The sequence below is a fragment of the Thunnus albacares genome, chromosome 4, assembly GCF_914725855.1.
Source record: "Thunnus albacares chromosome 4, fThuAlb1.1, whole genome shotgun sequence".
Lineage (NCBI taxonomy): Eukaryota > Metazoa > Chordata > Actinopteri > Scombriformes > Scombridae > Thunnus > Thunnus albacares.
The window spans coordinates 21,902,131-21,919,143 of record NC_058109.1 but is presented as its reverse complement, the minus strand read 5'-3'; the positions used below and the strand labels follow the sequence as shown (position 1 = coordinate 21,919,143).

At 39.3% G+C, this 17,013-nt stretch overlaps 2 protein-coding genes across 8 annotated transcripts in view; one reads left to right on the top strand and one right to left on the bottom strand.

The window, feature by feature from the left end:
- ttll3 (tubulin tyrosine ligase-like family, member 3) overlaps positions 1 to 17,013 on the bottom strand; it is a 28,015-nt gene that overhangs the window by 8,275 nt on the left and 2,727 nt on the right. The window contains exons 3-4 of one of the 5 annotated variants that reach the window (XM_044348094.1): positions 15,407 to 15,529; positions 6,665 to 6,872 (exon numbers count right to left, since the gene is read on the bottom strand). The gene's annotated coding sequence lies outside the window, so the exon portion shown is untranslated. Of the gene's footprint in view, positions 1 to 165; positions 582 to 6,664; positions 6,873 to 15,406; positions 15,530 to 17,013 lie in introns of those variants that run through there. The other 4 variants (XM_044348096.1, XM_044348097.1, XM_044348098.1 and 1 more) reach the window with 4 other exon arrangements.
- The window catches only part of slc4a8 (solute carrier family 4 member 8), a 33,978-nt gene continuing 18,802 nt past the window's right edge, over positions 1,838 to 17,013 (top strand). For 2 of the 3 annotated variants that reach the window (XM_044348092.1, XM_044348091.1), the window contains exons 1-2: positions 1,838 to 2,154; positions 15,439 to 15,520. In XM_044348092.1, the coding sequence (XP_044204027.1) occupies positions 2,116 to 2,154; positions 15,439 to 15,520 (121 nt within the window). In that variant the 5' untranslated portion in view covers positions 1,838 to 2,115. The remainder of the gene's footprint in view (positions 2,155 to 15,438; positions 15,521 to 17,013) is intronic. The other variant, XM_044348093.1, reaches the window with a different exon arrangement.

Sequence of the window (17,013 nt, the reverse complement as noted above, 5' to 3'; positions counted from 1 at the left end):
CAAAAAGACGCACGGGCGCGCGCGCACGGACACACATAGCTACAGTGCATATGCAAAAAGCTGCATGTCATCTATGACAACGATTAGGCATGCATAAAAACTATTCCTGAAATGCATCTCAAACAGAAACGGGTGAGATTTTACATTTAATATCAATGTACAAACCTAATGTTGCCACTGCTCCAATGACCCGACCACTCTGTCCAGAGACTCGCTCAGTCCTGCTTCGTTCATGCTCCCGCAGACTGTTCCCATAACAACCATGCATGCTCCCGCAAAATGTTTATAGTTGCCATAACAACCGTACCCAGGAGAAACAGGACGCCATGCAGGGCGCTGAAAAATCTACCACCTTTAACCATGCGTTGAAGAAGGTGGATCGCTTAACTGGCGCTATCAATTGCAGTGTAGTTTACACGTGTAGGACATATGCACAAGAACAATTAAATCAGCAGCGGAACACCGCGTGTGTGGACATAGGCTACTGTAACTCAGTGAACAGAGTTCTGGCTGAGGTCAATGCTGGTGAAACATAAGTGATACTGCTCAACATAGCTTCCATATCCCTCATAATCTCCATCTGTTTAAAATAATAACCCTTCATTCATCGTCACTCTTTAAGGCATGTGCGCATGAGCTGTATGTCATGTATAACGTGTATCTACTTTGCGCAATGCTTTAGCTTCCCACAAGGTGGCATCCAATGCTTTCTAGTGCGTCACATGATCAATCAGGTCCATAATATCACTCTCCATGTTCTCTCTCTCATCTGAATGTACTCACTGCTCACTTTTGCGCTCATGTTTCAGTACCGAAGACTGTATCGCCATTTCATGTCTTGTTTGATTATTATTAGGTTCAGTGGGCCAGATTATCTTGTATCAACCATTTAATTACACACTGACCTTTTCAGTGGTGGAAAGTAACTAAGAACATTTACTCAAGTACTGCATTTTAGTGCAATTTTGAGGTAGCACTACTTTACTTGAGTATTTCCATATTATCATACTATCCTATACTTATACTACTCCACTACATTTACAAGGGAAATACTTTTTACTCCACTCCACTGCGTGTATTTCATAGATATTATTGCTAATTACTTTACAGATATTTTTTTTCATACAAAATATATGATAATCTCATAATGCATTGTTCATGAATTGAAAATGCTGACAATATATAGTTTAAATATGCCCCAGCTGCAACATAAGTAATACTACTTACATGGTAATGTATCAATAATGATAATCCAATAATATAAACCCCTGAAATGACCATTCTGCATAATGACTAGTGTTACTTCATCCATTTGTTGTACATGATACTACTAATTCCTCTATACTTTTAGTATAACCTACTCAAGCACAATTTTGAAAGCAGGATAACTTTTACTTAATTACTGTAATTGTTGTATTGCTACTTTTACGTGTGTAAATGATCTAAGTACTTCTTCCATCACTGGACTTTTTTAAAGAAAATAAATAAAGTGAACATAAATAAACAAAGTTTCGTCTGAATTGTATCATTTGCCACCATATGTTCAGTTTCAATAGCTGCCTGATGCTGCTGCATGGTGCAGTGTGATTACAATGTGGGCAGGAAATGCTGAAGAAGGAGCAGAACGGTTTTCTGTGCACATTGGTCCCAGTCCAGCATACTATAGCTGTTGAACGCGAGAAGCTGCCAAACTCGACATTGTGCAGAGTGAAGTAGCTCTATCAGCTTATAATGGTCTTGGCTTTATTGTGTTGGGTAGCAGCAGTGCGTCGCAGCCCGTGGTGCGCCTCTGCGCTCTGATTGGCTGAGACTAAAGTGATGCTCTCTGCATCCTGCTCCCACAGCCAGGACAGGAGGGAGGGGAGCTAGAAGCGCGGCCGGGAAATCATCATAATAACACAGGCTGAAAAAAAACATCCTTTTCACCGTTTTCCTCATCTGGAAGAGATGTTTACACTCAACATGTCTGTAGAAACAGAAGTAGCTGCTGTGATCAACTCGTGACCGCCTCTTCAAAACGTCCTCAGACAGCGCTGGGAGGCTCATCAGCCCCCTGTGAAAGTCTCACCTTTACACTCCGAGAACACTGAGCAGGTTAACCCAAAGGCCACGAGTATGCCCGTCAACGACTCCGAGAGCATACTGAGCTACCAGGTAAAGTGCCCTTTAAATGTCTAATGCATGGCGCGTTGCTTTGACACTAGAAGGGGTGGCACAGCGCAAGATGTGCACAAGCTCCAACAACTGTAACACTCAGTTTAACATTTTATGCTCCATTAGAAACTCACAATTGGCTACTGGAGAGAGGAACAGTGTCAATTTTAGGGAGCTATTCAATTGCATGTCATAACCATTCTGACTGTTGCGTTTTTCCCATCCAGATCCAGCTTGCTGTAATGTTTTAAATGTACTAGCTTTCTAAATAAAGACTAAACCTTTTACATTTAATGTTATCTCATGTGGCTGAGTTGTGTCGGGACCCTGCAGGTTGGTGCTGTATGCGGAGGCTGTTGTTGTTATTCTGAGGCGCTAACACGTGCAGTAATTTGGGAGAGCGTATCACATTGCATCGCACCGACATGTCTTTGTTATTTAGACTTCTTAAATGTGTTGTGGGAAAGTGGTGGCCACAACACTGTGAGAATGCAACGGCTTATGGATTTGATGCCGATACATTTTATACACACAGCGCTCATTTGAAATGTGAACTGCTCGCCCTGAACTCGCATGTGTGGAAGCAGTAGCTAATAGGAATGGGAGAGTTTGGTGGATTTTTTAAAAATGTCTCCCGCTAAGACGGCATGTTATTTTCTCAGTTACCCTCAAATGACCTTGACGCCATCCTTACGCCGTGCACCACACAGTACTGTCTATTTCCATACATGTTCGTTATCAGCCAATCCAGCAGCAGCAGCAGGGGGAGGACAGCTTGTGGTGTAGTGAGGTTTCAAGGGGAAAATTGACTGATCCTTAATTTCCTGTTGATGTGTGATCCATTATCAGGACCTAGGTCAGCTGATGATCATGGGTAAAAGGGGAACCACTAAGGACGAATGGACCATTGAGCACAGCAGCGCTGTGGGATGTTTATTCATGCTGTGTAACCTATAACCATGTCATGCAGTATCTTGGCTTAATGGACTTAATGTAGCCTACCCCAGTAGTCATGCCATCTTGATGATTTATAATCAGCATCCTGTTTGATTGCAGGAGGCGGATGGAGAGGGACCAGAAGTGACCAGGAAAGTCTCTGATGTGATTAGACCGCTTTCAGACAGGAAGGGGAAGCTGCCTTGGAGCCTCACTATTCAAACATTAGGGTTATTCCAGATTACTGTCACTACAAACAACCTGTTAGTTTGTTTCTCCACCATGTTGGTGTGATCAGCATGTTCTCCCTAACTGAAGCCTATTGCAATGTTGCAAAAGTGCTGTTGAGGTGTCCCAAGTAGTGGGAAAGGTATCTAGATCCTTTGCTTGCGTAGAAATGGAAATACAGGAATGAAGATATAAAGATATTCAATTAGTTCAAGAAAAAGTTCTAAATGAAACATTTTACTCAGTGAAATGTGCTTAAGAAAGCTATCAAAAGCATGCAGAGCCTGTATCCACAGTGGTAAATTATTGATGTATTCATTTGTACCCAGCAAGTATTAATGTGGTAGGTGATCCAAGTGGCCTTAAGTTTACTACATAATAACTAGATACACAAAAGGGCACTAATGATTATTTTCATTATTGTCTTCAAATTGCATGTTTTTTTGGTTTTTTTTTTGTTGTTTTTTTTTACCAACAGTCAAAAATCAAAAGCTATTCAGTTTGCAATCATATAAAACACATAAACGCAGAAAATCTTCACAACTGAGAAGCTGGAGCCAGAGAATGTTTTGGCATTTTTGCAGCTAAGTGATTAATTGACTAATTGTTGCAGCTCTAATGTTGTGCCTTTATTTTTCATCTGCAGAGATACTGAAAATGCAGTGAAGTAAGAGTACAATATTTCCTTTGAAATGTATTCGTAACAGTAGAGTTATAAAACTACACAAAAAAGACGAATTCTACCAGTACTTCAAAATTGCAGTCAAGATGCAAGTAAATACTGTGATTAGGTTTCACTTCTTTCATTTCACTTCTAGCTCAGTAAAGAAGCAGAGCTGCTCAGTGACAAGCAGTAACGAAACAAAGGTTATTATAGCTTCCTATCGTCTGTGCAGTTGTGTGAAATTGAATGTTTTTCAGCGTGTAAGTGAAAAAAATTACAGTAACACTTTATAATAAGGGTACAACTCATATACAGAAGTAATGCTTAACTAAAGCATGAGTCATGATGACTTAATGCATGAACTAATACAGGATGTATCATGAATTCCTGTTGCTCACCATTAACAAAGTCACTATGACTTTATGTGATTAGTTCACACTTGATAGTCAATTGATGAATGTTAATTCATACATGAATTGATATGCCACCAAATAAGCTGAATTACAGTTATAGTAAAGGGCATTTTATACCCATGCATTTGATCAGCCTCTATGAAGCTGCTATTTCTTTTATCAAACTGGTAGTCAGATGCAAACATCTACATGTTGCTGCAGGACCCAATGCTCTTAATGCCTTGTTTACAAGCTAGCAAAACTAGACAGATGTATAATATATGATCAGGTTGAATAATGCCACTGCAGTAACTGTAGATTTCAATTAAATTAACATTCACTAATTTACAATCACATAAAGTCATAGTGACTTGATCATTTGTTAATGGTGAACAACATGTATTCATAATACATCCTGCATTAATTCATGCATGACATCATCATGACTTCTGCTTTATTTAAGCATTGCTTAACTATATTATTTGTACCCTTATTATAAAATGTTACCAAAAACACATTATAATCCTTCACTAGTAAATAAATAAATAAATGATGAGAACATCCCACATAGTAAATGATGTCATAGAGCAGCAAATAAAAATATATAAAGCAAAACCCAAGAAAACAATGTTTATGGTTAAATATGTCCAAGATGCCAAGATGATGTGTTAAGGATGCGTTAAACTGTTCACTGATTGTTCCTATTGACTGTTTAATTATGGATATAAGAAAACCTCTCACAATTTCATAATCAAATACCGTATTCTCCGTATTAACAGTGTCTTCATTTTCACTGGGTATTGACTACTTTTCTCTGGCACTGATGCATAGTGTTTACCTGCAGCACAGAGAAGCACTATATTGGTAGAATATCTACAGTATTTCTCCAGTGTCATCTGCACTGCTGATTCTCCTCATATTTATAACCATACAGAGAGAAGCTTGGAAATAAAGATGCCCAAGGAAAGCAAAATAAAAGAAGCACACAAAGAAACACAATCACAAACCGTACTATAGTACAGTCATACAATACTGTACAGTACAATAAATGAGCCAAACTAAAACAATGTGAAGAGCCTGAGATATGTGTAGACTGCACATAATTGCAGATGTGCATCTAAGAGATAACATATAAATACTACATCTTTTAATGTCAGTATGCCTGAGAGTGAAAGATTGCAAACCTTAGTTTTGTTATATGGCACTCCACATCATAAATTTGTCTTAGGTTGTCCAACACTAGTTTGTCATAGTTCCTTTTCTCACTTCCTTTACAGTAGCTATTTGGCATTCCTCCTAAAAAGCTTTCATTTTAATTATTTTGGCAGCACAGAATGGATAAAATGAGACAAATTTATAGTCTAGCAGATAAATGAATTTTAAATGATGATGAATGATGCATTTTAAAGAGAAACACTGTGGTTTTGTACAAATCTCCAAAAGGAAAAGTCCATCAAATTTATTGAAAACGAGTTCTCTGTCTGGCACACCCAAAGCCTACATTTAATGGGGATCACTTAGCCTGAAATCACACATGTTGCAGTGAAACAGAGGTTTAAAGTCCTCACCAGTCAGTAGAACTGATAGCAGGTCCAGATAACTTTCATATTTCAATCAGGAGAGATTCAATTGAAAGATAGCCCCAAAGAGTAATTCAGTTAACTTTATTTGATATTACATGCACAATGGGGAGAGCTGAAGAAATATGTGAGGAGTCTTTTACGACTAGACCCCATCCTGTCGTCATCATTTTAAGGAGGTAGTCATGCCATGAGCTGTACTAGACTCCCAGTGGAGTCCAGAAACTGGTGGCGGTGAAGGGTTGAGAGCAGTGATGTGTAGCAGGAAACTCACAAGTTCAGTGCAAAGACGTATTCATTACTTTTAGATATCATATGACCTGATGACTGAAAATCATCCAACCATCACCAGTTCGTCTCTTGAGTCTTTGTTTTTGATTTGGAATATTCTTATTGTCTCAAATTAATAAATGTTTTGAAAGGTTTGGAGTTTCAGAATGTGGTATTGCGTATTATACTGCATATTATTCTATTTCACCCACAAAACCAACCAAAGCTGCAGTAATCTTTCTAGAAAGAAAACAATTAGAGAGCGAGGGCTGTGGAGAGGGAGAATTGTGTATGTGGCATTGAATAAGGTGTGTATGACTCATGCTACTTGTGGGCTGAGGCAGTCAAAACAGCCGCCCCTCTCATCCTATCTCCTCCAGCTCTCTCCTTTCCCGTCTCACTTTTTCACCGTTACATCTTTTTCATCCATTCATGTTTACCTGACCTCTGAGTGAAGCACTGTCACATGTGCCTACAGTATGCAGCAGATGATAGCGATGGTGCAATGCTTCGAAGGGGCAGTTGTAGCCTGTGGCTGAGGCACCCGAGTGTCAACCTCTGCCTCTCAGACACAAAGCCCAGTATGGAAGTGACAGGCCCAGTTGTCTGAGTCAGGATCTCTGTCCCTTCTGTCAGTTGAGGGTGCTTCTGGGAGGGGAGGGAGAGAGCGGTCAGTTTAGAAACAGGAGGGGGGGGGGTGGTGTTGGGGGGGGTGGGTGGATAAAAATAGAAAACTTCAGAGAAACACAATGAAGAGGAGTAGTGGAAATTCTCTCAAGAGAAATATTCAACAAGTGTTTCACTTGCGGGAAAGAAGTCATTGTACGGTAACTGCAAGTTGAGAAAAAGCATACGGTGTGCTGCTGAATCATGGATGCATTTTTATGAATCTACCATTCACTGTCTTGCAGGGCTGTTCCCTACACTCTTTATATAGTTATGTCAGTTTCATACAGAATGAACGTTTGCTCCAACAACTATGGCTATATGTGCAACTGGCGAAGCTGGTGCTGTTTGGAGAATGAGCCTGCTTTGCTCAGTATCTGTGATGTGTCTTGTCAGTTATTCCCCCAGCTCTCTAGCCTCTTTATAGTAACCAGCAGACCTCATCTCTCTGACGTTGACTCTGGCCACTGCACCCTCACAGTCCTGATGGAGAGAGAGGGCATTTTGGAAGCACATTGATTGCCCCACTCAGTCAGGAGACACGGATGCAAATCATTGCTGCTCTATTTGTTCAGGATGACAACCAGTTCAATGGGTTTCACTGTGATACACTTTGGCAATACTTTCTGATATTTCCTAAAGTTGCTGCTAAGAAAAACTTGTTTTATCTCCAAGAAATTTTTAATCCCAAGAATGACAAATCTGCTCTAAGCACACACTGACGACACGACCTCAATGGGTTTCCTGGGCAGTCAAGTCATGAACTCAAGGGAAGGAAGGGAAATGAGGGTTTAATGCAGGAAAAACCAAAACCAGTTTTGAGGTCATGAAGCAACAGCATGAGAATATATGATTGGTGAGGTAATACTTCAGTTACAGTTTACAAATTAAATCCAATGCATGAACATGTGTGTGTGTGTGTGTGTGTGTGTGTTTCTACAATGACTGTCTGAATCAAAGGGAGGTTTATCAGCGTCATAAGTAGGACACTCTGCACGACTGCACTGTCTATTCTGCTCTGGGAATGTAACATCTTTCTGGGACAATCTGCCCTGCCAGAAAATACATCTTGTAGTTGTTTAGGTATCAAACGTAGGCGAGTGATAGCACCTCACTATTTTTAGCTTTTAAATGCTGAGATGCTAGACTAGGGGTTCTAAAGTCTTCATCATTTGAATCTGTTAGAGGGCCAAAAGAATAAATGAATGAGTTAAATTGAAGGATTTTTTAAAGTGCTTATTGTTACTAAATAAGGTGAGAATGTTGTTAATAACCCATCATGTTGGAACAATTTGGAGGGCCAGACTGATTTTTTTTGGGCTGCAAATACTTGTCTCGTTCCACTTCAGCAGATCTTAACTAGAGCAAAATATCAAAGAGCTGTGTGTTTATTAGAATACAATGCTCTTAAGTTGTAATGTTTATTTTTTTTGCTTTTGCATATTCCCATGACAGTATCCTCAGGCCTTTTGATTTTGCTTTTGGTCATGTGCTTCTCCTTTTATATCTAGCCACAAGACAGCTCCATTGATATGCTTGTAAAGGACAAAAAGTCAAGGACAGACAGCCATTTTGTGGCTATCTGTGGACAGCTTCTATGGTGGGGTTGCAGTAATCTGTGTGGAAAATTATTTTTGAGCCATAAATCCTCCTCGGCACTGTGACTGATACCAAGCTAGAGGACAGGAGTAAAGAAAAGGGACGGTTGCCAGGAGATAGAAGCAGGCGGCAAAACACAAATTATCTGCCCTGTCAGTGGAAAATAATGCACACGTGCATGCTCAGAGGGTCGCAGATGTGCTCGCCCTTTCCCACACAGAAAGCAAGCAAAACGTCAAGTGCCATGTGAGCTTTTAATTATCTGTAGCACCTAATGTGACACAAGGGAGGTGAGATTTGAATGACAGGGAACCATTAACCTGTTGAAAAAACACATACCTGCATGAATTTGCCATTAAGAAGGTGCTCCTTAAGTGCACCAGTGAACTGTGAAAGGGATGAAAACAGACTAACTGTTTTATATTATGATTGGACTCATGCAGAACAAGGAACATCATAATCATGGCATGGATTTCCAGAATTGTTATCTGATCTTGCTCACAACAGACGATCTAAAAGAAGAAATGTTTGTTTCATGTCATGTCCCTTGCTCTCTGAAACACAATTTCGCCCACTCTGTAGTTATCGAATGAGCCCCAGAAGAATGATTTTCCTCCTTTTCTCTCTCTCTCTCTCTCTCTCTCTGTGTGTGTGTGTGTGTGTGTGTGCACCAAATGGATCCAAACTAATTGATGACTTGATGGTCTACCATCCTCTCTGGGACAAAGAGCTTTTATAGTCTCTCTCTCTCTCTCATCCATGCTCTCTTGGTATGGCGTCTATATGTATGTTTGGTAAAGCCCCAGTTCTAATGGAGCTGACTGCCTCAAGCCTGAGCCCAAACCTACACACTGCATAGAAGCCCTAATTCACCAGCCACAGCTGCTCTGACTGATAACACTGTGTGTAAAAAAGAGGGAGCGAGAGAGAGAGAGAGAGAGGGATAGAGAGAGAGAGAGAGGGTTGTTTAGTTGATTATGTTAGTCTAGTGCCTGACTCATTGATCCTTTATCTGACTGAGGTTTGTGCAAGTTAGAATCTATGGCCCCGACCATGGCTCTGAAATATCAGTAGCCTAACTGTGCTGTGTATTGTTAAATCCATGGCACTGTCCATGGTGCTGAAGTAGCAGACGGATTTATACAGTCTCGCCCCTCTGTCAGTTTCGTCAGTTTCTCTAAACTATATACTATAAATATTCAATATTCAACTATATTGCAGGCTATATATTCTACAGAGTAGCGTCACCTTCATGATCAAAGTGACAAGTAGTAATGTGTAGTCATGGAGGTGCGAGAGAATCATAGACACACATTGCCTGTAGTATTCCTATAATATTCCTATAATATTTCTATATTCATTCAGTAGCATCTGTGCTGCTAAAAATACACCCCCAGACCAAGCCACCTCTAACAAAATGTTTTAGGGAAGACATGGCTACAGATAGAGTTTTTACAATAGATGTTTGGTGTAACCTGGGAGTGGAGCAGGCAATGGTCCTGAGGAAATTAACCTGCACTGGCCACACCGCACTCTACTGCTATAGTTACATAATTTGAGGTAAAGTTTGAGCCATCAAATCTACGATGCGTTTTGAAAAATAAGCATAAATATGCTTAATGTCTACATCCAGTAAAAGAGTAGGCTACACAAAATATGTACTTAGCCTGATAGCAGTTATATTAAACCGAAATCGTAATTGCAATTATAATATCAAGAATTAGGCTAGGCCTATATGATAATCCTGCAGTGTTAGGGTTAGGGTTAGGATTGGGTTATCCCCCCTGTTAAAAATTAACAAATCACCTACTGGAATTAAGATCATGTGTGAATGAAAGGAGAGATTCACTAATGTGTGTACGCATAACATTGTTTTCTTAATCAGTGATGCATTTAAAAGTAACAGCTTACTGGAAGACAAACTTTCCAATATAAGACAGATCTGCAGAAATGACTTGGAAACAGTTGTGCTACATATTGGTCTGTACAGTTATCAAGTTCGTCATAAATATTACTTCTGCATTACTTCAAACTGGGCTAAAACCAGACAGACATAAAACAAAACTCCACTGTATTTTTGTGTAGTTTTTTATATATTTTTAGAAATCCTGAGTTAGAATCAAGGACAATTTTGTACTTTTTTTAATTGCAAAATGTTGAGGTATTGTGTACAAAATAAAACTTTGATGCTTTTTATTACCCATAATAACACTGTCAAAAATTACCGAAACAAGGAATTACAGCAAATGAGGAATATAATCAAATAGTAATTATAATAAAAAGAGAAACCATTCTTTACAAAGGTATTTCAACCAGGCATGCTTAAATATTTATTTAATCGTTTACAAAGATTTAAGTTCACACTACACAGCATCATTTATATCTTCACTTCATTTCACCATTGAAGTGACTGTTAGCTAATGAGCATCTTCACTAGTCCAAGTGCTGGTTCAGTGTCTTGCTTAAGAGCACTTTGACAGTGTTGCATGTACATTTACATACAGGGTCACAAGCCCATTTCATAGCCTCTTTTCTGTCACCACACTTCCACCCCCTGCATAAACATAATTATAAAACCATGAGTCACATTCAGTGGTTGGTCCCAGCATGACTTGCTAATTGAGTAGCCTTATTCTGTAAAAGGACAGAATTGTCTTGGGATAAATAAGTGTTCAGTCATGGAAAGAGAAAGAAATCCCATAGCACTTAAATGGTGGCGACTAGCGAGTGTGGAAAGAGGCAAGAAGCCAGCGCTAGGCCACCCACACCTGTGAATTCAGTGAATGTCTTGGGATCCAAAAGCTGTTTTCAACAATTGTGTGAATTACAAGTGGCTATCTGAGTTGATATCAGAGCAGCTGGCATAAAAACAAAACGGAAAGCTTTTGGAGTTGGATTTAAATTCTTGCTTTTGATCAGGTAAGACATTTATCTGTCTGTACGGCATGTTAATTAGTTTTTTCTTATCACAATATTGTGCTAACATGCTTAACATTTCCATTTTTAGCAGCATGGAGTGGGTAATGCATTGAAACAGAAGATATAAAACTGCTTAGGGACTTTAGTGTGCATGTAAATACAGTCTTCAAAAGAGAGAGAGAGACGTACAGCACCCTCCCCATTTATCACACTTAATAACTGCAGGCGGAAACAAGCATGATTCAAAAAAGGGATTTTTTAGTCAATAAACTATATGTGGTGTTTTATCAGCCAAACGTCAGGAGAATTAAGAAAAATCACTGCTTGCTCCTGCTCCATACATACAATCCCAATACACACAGTCCTATACACACACAGGGTGCTTTAAAGGTATAATATGTAATTATTCCATTAAAATGTCTAAAAACAACTATATTGTTATATATTTTGTTGAGTTGTGTACTTACATTATCCCAAATGTTTCCAACAATTTTCAAACCCAGAGAAATCTGTAATTTAATTAAAGTAACGGACCGTTTGATTTGGTTGCATGTCAATGGCGTCATACCAAAGAGTAAACACACACAAGATGCATACGGGGGCACTGTGTTTGTCCGCTACAATGGCGTCTACCAAAGAGTAACTTACACACATACAAGATAATACATCGGCGTTGTGGTTGTTCCACAGAAACTGTTATAAATTGACTTTTGTTCATTTTTAAGCCACATTTTCATGATAAATTTAGGTCGCTTTTAACTATATCTTTTAGCTGGATGAAGGATTTTAGACATTGGATGTCTGGATCTAAAGTTATCAGAGAAATAAACTGGGCAAACGTTAGCAGCAGCTTAGCTAACAGCCCCTACGGGAAGTCTGGTGGTCGCCGAACATCGTCTGAGAAATATTGACTTTTTAGGTGAAACAGCTTTAATTAGTATTTTTAATGATTTTGATCTGCGTGTACGTTTGTTTTTGGAGAGAAGGAGACCTCTGCGGATAATTCGGCTCCCGGGAGAAACCGGCCGAATGTCTGGATCTTACGTCATAAGAGAAATAAACCTAACAAGTGTTAGCAGCAGCTCGGCTAACAGCCCGTACCGGATGTCCGGTCGTCGCCGTACATCGTCGGAGAAACACTGATTTTTTTTAGGTAAAACAGCTTTAATTAGTATTTTAACATTTTAATCTGCGTGTACGTTTGTTTTTGGAGAGAAGGAGACCTCTGCGGATAATTCAGCTCCCAGGAGAAACCGGCTGAACGTCTGGATCTAAAGTTATAAGAGAAATAAAGTGTTAGCAGTAGCTCGGCTAACAGCCCCCCCATACTGGACGTCCGGTGGTCGCCGTACATTGTCAGAGAAACACTGATTTCTTTAGGTGAAACAGCTTTATTCAGTGTTTTTACCTGTAATCTCCGGGTCCATTTGTTCTGGAGAGGAGGAGACCTCTGCGGGTAATTCGGCTCCCGAATGTAAAAACATCCCGAATGATTAACACTGGAGTAATCCTATCCCGGTGAAGCTGGTTATTTAACAACGAAGACAACAACTCCCATGATCCCTTGCTACTTCACACCGTAATCACACTCCGTCTTTTGTTATTGTTTTGATTGAGAGACCCCTAGCGGCTGAAATGACATATTCTGCGTTTAAAGCAAATTTCGTAATTAATGAAGGGACCAATTATTTCCATTAACAGGACATATAGTTTTATATTTCTCATAAGACATGGTTTTATGTTTTCATCCAGAATAAATGAGGATCCTGCTCTTAAATGCTGCTCTTACAAACCAAGAAGTTTTCATTTCCAGTCCACTAATACAAACTCTCAGTTCTTTCCAACAGCACTTCAGGAAGACAAATTGTAATTATTACTGCCTCTGTGGCCGTCATGTGGCGGTCCATGACACAGTGCGTTTTGCATTCGCTGCTCGCTGGATATTGGACCGACCAATAAAACACTGCATGACAGAGACTGTAAATCTTCATAATTTACATAATTCAATTTAGTTAAATTCAATGGGCTTTATTGGCATGAAATATTTCAATAACAGTGTTGCCAGAGCATCAAAATATAATTTGTGCAAATATTTGGACATTACAAATTAACAATAATATGATCATTAACATAACATTAAGATTGATATATACTAATGATGTATATGTGTGTGTGTGTGTAGGTCATTCACTGTCCCTCAGGTTGTGGCATGTTGATACATATTGGGCAGTACGATTTGCCTTGTCTCCCTCTCCTACAAGTATTTTTAATTTCGAGAGCTCATTAATCTCTTTGAAATCTGAAATTACAGAGTTGAACCTGTTAAAGTAAATGTTCCATAATTCATTAAATGTTTAACATGTTAGGAGGAAGTGCATCAGTGTCTCAACCTCACCTGTTGAACAGTGACCACATATTCTTTTTTCTTTTGGTTGCCATGATTATTTGTGTTGTCCTTTCTCGATTGCCAGTTTGTGACTGAGCCTGTACTTGGTTAGGATCTGTCTCTGCTTTCTATCTCTGACAGTATAGATATATTCTGACAATTCATAATCTCTTTTCAGGGCCTAATGCCTTCAAGGTAGAACGATAAGCAATTACAAGCCACCAGTTGTGTATGTCATCCGCAAATGTACTTACTAAACACTAAATGTATAACACCTGATGCCTCTTTATTCCTTTTTAACCAACTAAACAGTGCAGCTATAACCCCTCAGTATTTTAAACTTTTCCTTTTAAATCATGTATCATATATTCCAGGTCATCTCTGTTCAGAGGTCAGCCAAAGACAATGTTTCACACTGTGGACAATAACACTAACTAACTAATTATTACATGGTTTCACCCTGAGTTTCATTGTTGAACGATAACTCTCTTATATAGTCATCTACTGTGTCATTTCTCAGTTGTATTGTCTTTCTATGTTACTGTGTTTCTATTCATTTAGTTATAATTATTTCCAAATTGATTTATTTCTTCAATAAGGTTAACACTCTGAGTCATTAATCATATTTAAAGGGTGGGTGTCAGTTTTGCCAAATATTGTGGTCTCATGTTCAGTCTTCAGTTCCAGCCAATTCTGCATCCACCACCCTCACACACTCAAAAAAACATGTCCAGCACATACAGATCATGCATGCTTTTAGAGTGGGTGGAAGCTTATGTAGAGAGCTGCATTTATACACCAGTGTGTATGTGTGCAGTTAGTCAAATACATCTGTATATTGCTGTTGGCTGGCATGTTTGGACTTTGCAACCTCTGAACCATCTGCATTTATTTATAGACTGTAGCTAATGATTTTACTGGCAGCATTTGCAAATTCTTACATACTGTATGTTCACACAGAGAAAGGAAGCATCCAGCTGCATTTACATTCAGACTACTCCGCAGTACTCTGCCGTCATTATCACAGGATAATACACGATAAGATACATGATCACCACTGCATGTGAGAAAGCAACATTTTATGAGAATGCCTTGTTACTGGGATAGTAAAATACAGCAACATCCTGCAGCACACTGCCACCAGCAGCGCACTGATGGATGTGCCACTCTGCTAATTTGATTTGATTTGATTTCCCTTGAATAGTAGAGCCTAGCACATTCTCCCAATGACTCATACTCGTACTGTTTACCTCTGGCATGTGTTTGTGCGTGCGTTTATATGGATGTGTGTATGCATGCCTGCCTGTCCGTCCCTGTGTGTCTGTGCCAGACAGTCTGAGAATAGACTGTCTGGAATTTGATGCCCATCTTTGAAAAGCTCTTGCCAGTTTTGCCAATTAGTGGCTCTGTTACAGTGTCAGTCGCCTCTCTTTAACAGGACACTTCTGGACACAATGACCTTTCAGGATTCTTTTCCTTGAAGGGCTGAAGGTGTTTTACAAAGTTGTATTTTTCCATGAGCACAGTATGGCTGCTGGAAACAGAGGGGATTGTAAAGAAACTTATTATCTGCAATGAATGTCACTAATAGGAACAGTAACATGATACTCACACGTGTCTTTTGTGTGTCTGTGTGTCCATCAGAGGCCTGATGAGGAGGTGGTAGTAGACCAGGGAGGGACCAGCTCAGTGCTAAACATCCACTATGAGAAGGAGGAACTTGAAGGTGAGTGACCTGCACAGGTGGAAAAACAGTCAAAGCCCTGTATATAGAGTATTAATGCGATTGTTTCAAATGACTCTGATGGCATACATGTTTGTATGACTATAAATATATTGTATAAACATGTTTTTGTAGAAAGACTTACAATTTTCATTTGAGAAGAATGTTTCCTTTTCACTACACCATATTATTATTGTATTATTATAGAATGCGCTCTTGCACATTTTTCTCTTTTTTGGTTGCTTATGTTCCCCTGAGCCATTCATCTCACATTTCAGATGTTCTTTGTGGTGTAAATGTTATTCTTAATTGCACAGTACATCAGTGTCACACAGAGAAAACAAAAGGCTGAAACTGCAGGGACACAGTTATTTTACTGGTCATTATTGTCAACTTTAAAGATGCTGCTCTCACTGTTGCTCTTTAAGACCTTGCTGCACATCTGACTACACCCCAATCACTGATGTCGCAGCAGGTGTTTCGTCATTAGCAGCTGATTGAAAAGTTCTGCTGTTATATCACTGATTGGAGAGCTGCCAGAAGAGAAGCACGCTTTCAAACCATTGTGCAGCAGAAACTGAGTGGGTGTTGATTTACCCTGTAACTACATTTGGATCTATTTCCTTTTCGTCAAGTACCAGCAAACAGAACTGTCTTCATATATACATTTCAGTAGCAGAGCTCTATTGTTTGTTAATTTTTTAGTTTTAACAACATTGTCCATATTTTTACTTTGTTAAGCTAACAGTGGCTTGGCAACAACATGTGCATGGTAAATAGTGCTCCTTGCACCCACTGAGCAGTATGTACTCACAGTTTGCATTTCATCAGGAAAAAACTGTATCCTCCACAGTCGTACTGCTAGCTAGCTCAAACTTTAATCATGAATCATATTTATAAGCTCAACAGATGTTTTTCATGAAAAACATTGCTGTATTGATCAGATAGCCTAGAGGAAGTTGAGTATAAAGTACTTTACTTCCCTCTGAAATGTAGTGGAGCAGAAGTATAAAAAAAGAAGTATTTCAAACAATGGATATAAGGAAAAGTACCAGTAATATACTGCATTCTCATTGTAATTACCTCACACCACAGGTGACCTGACCTTACTCAGCCTTCAGCTGATCTCCTAAGATCACTTATGTTATAAATATTTTATTAGACTGTACAATGTGGTGGAGCAAAGTTATCTGCATGATTGAGTAATTTCTGTCGTACTTCTTGTGAGCGTGTGTATGTGTGTGTGTGTGTATGATGTGTGTGTGTGCCTGCACGCATTTGCAGATAGTTTACAGTTTGAGTTGTCTTGAGGACACTGGGATGTTATATTGTCGCCTTGTCTGGTGGAAATGAATAAGGCTGAACATTAATAATGAATCCTCCATCTATCCAGAGTAGGCTGGGAGGTTGATTTGTCATCACAGGAGGGAGACAGGTGTGTGTGTGTGTGTGTGTGTGTGTGTGTGTGTGTGTGTGTGTGTGTGTGTGTGTGTGTG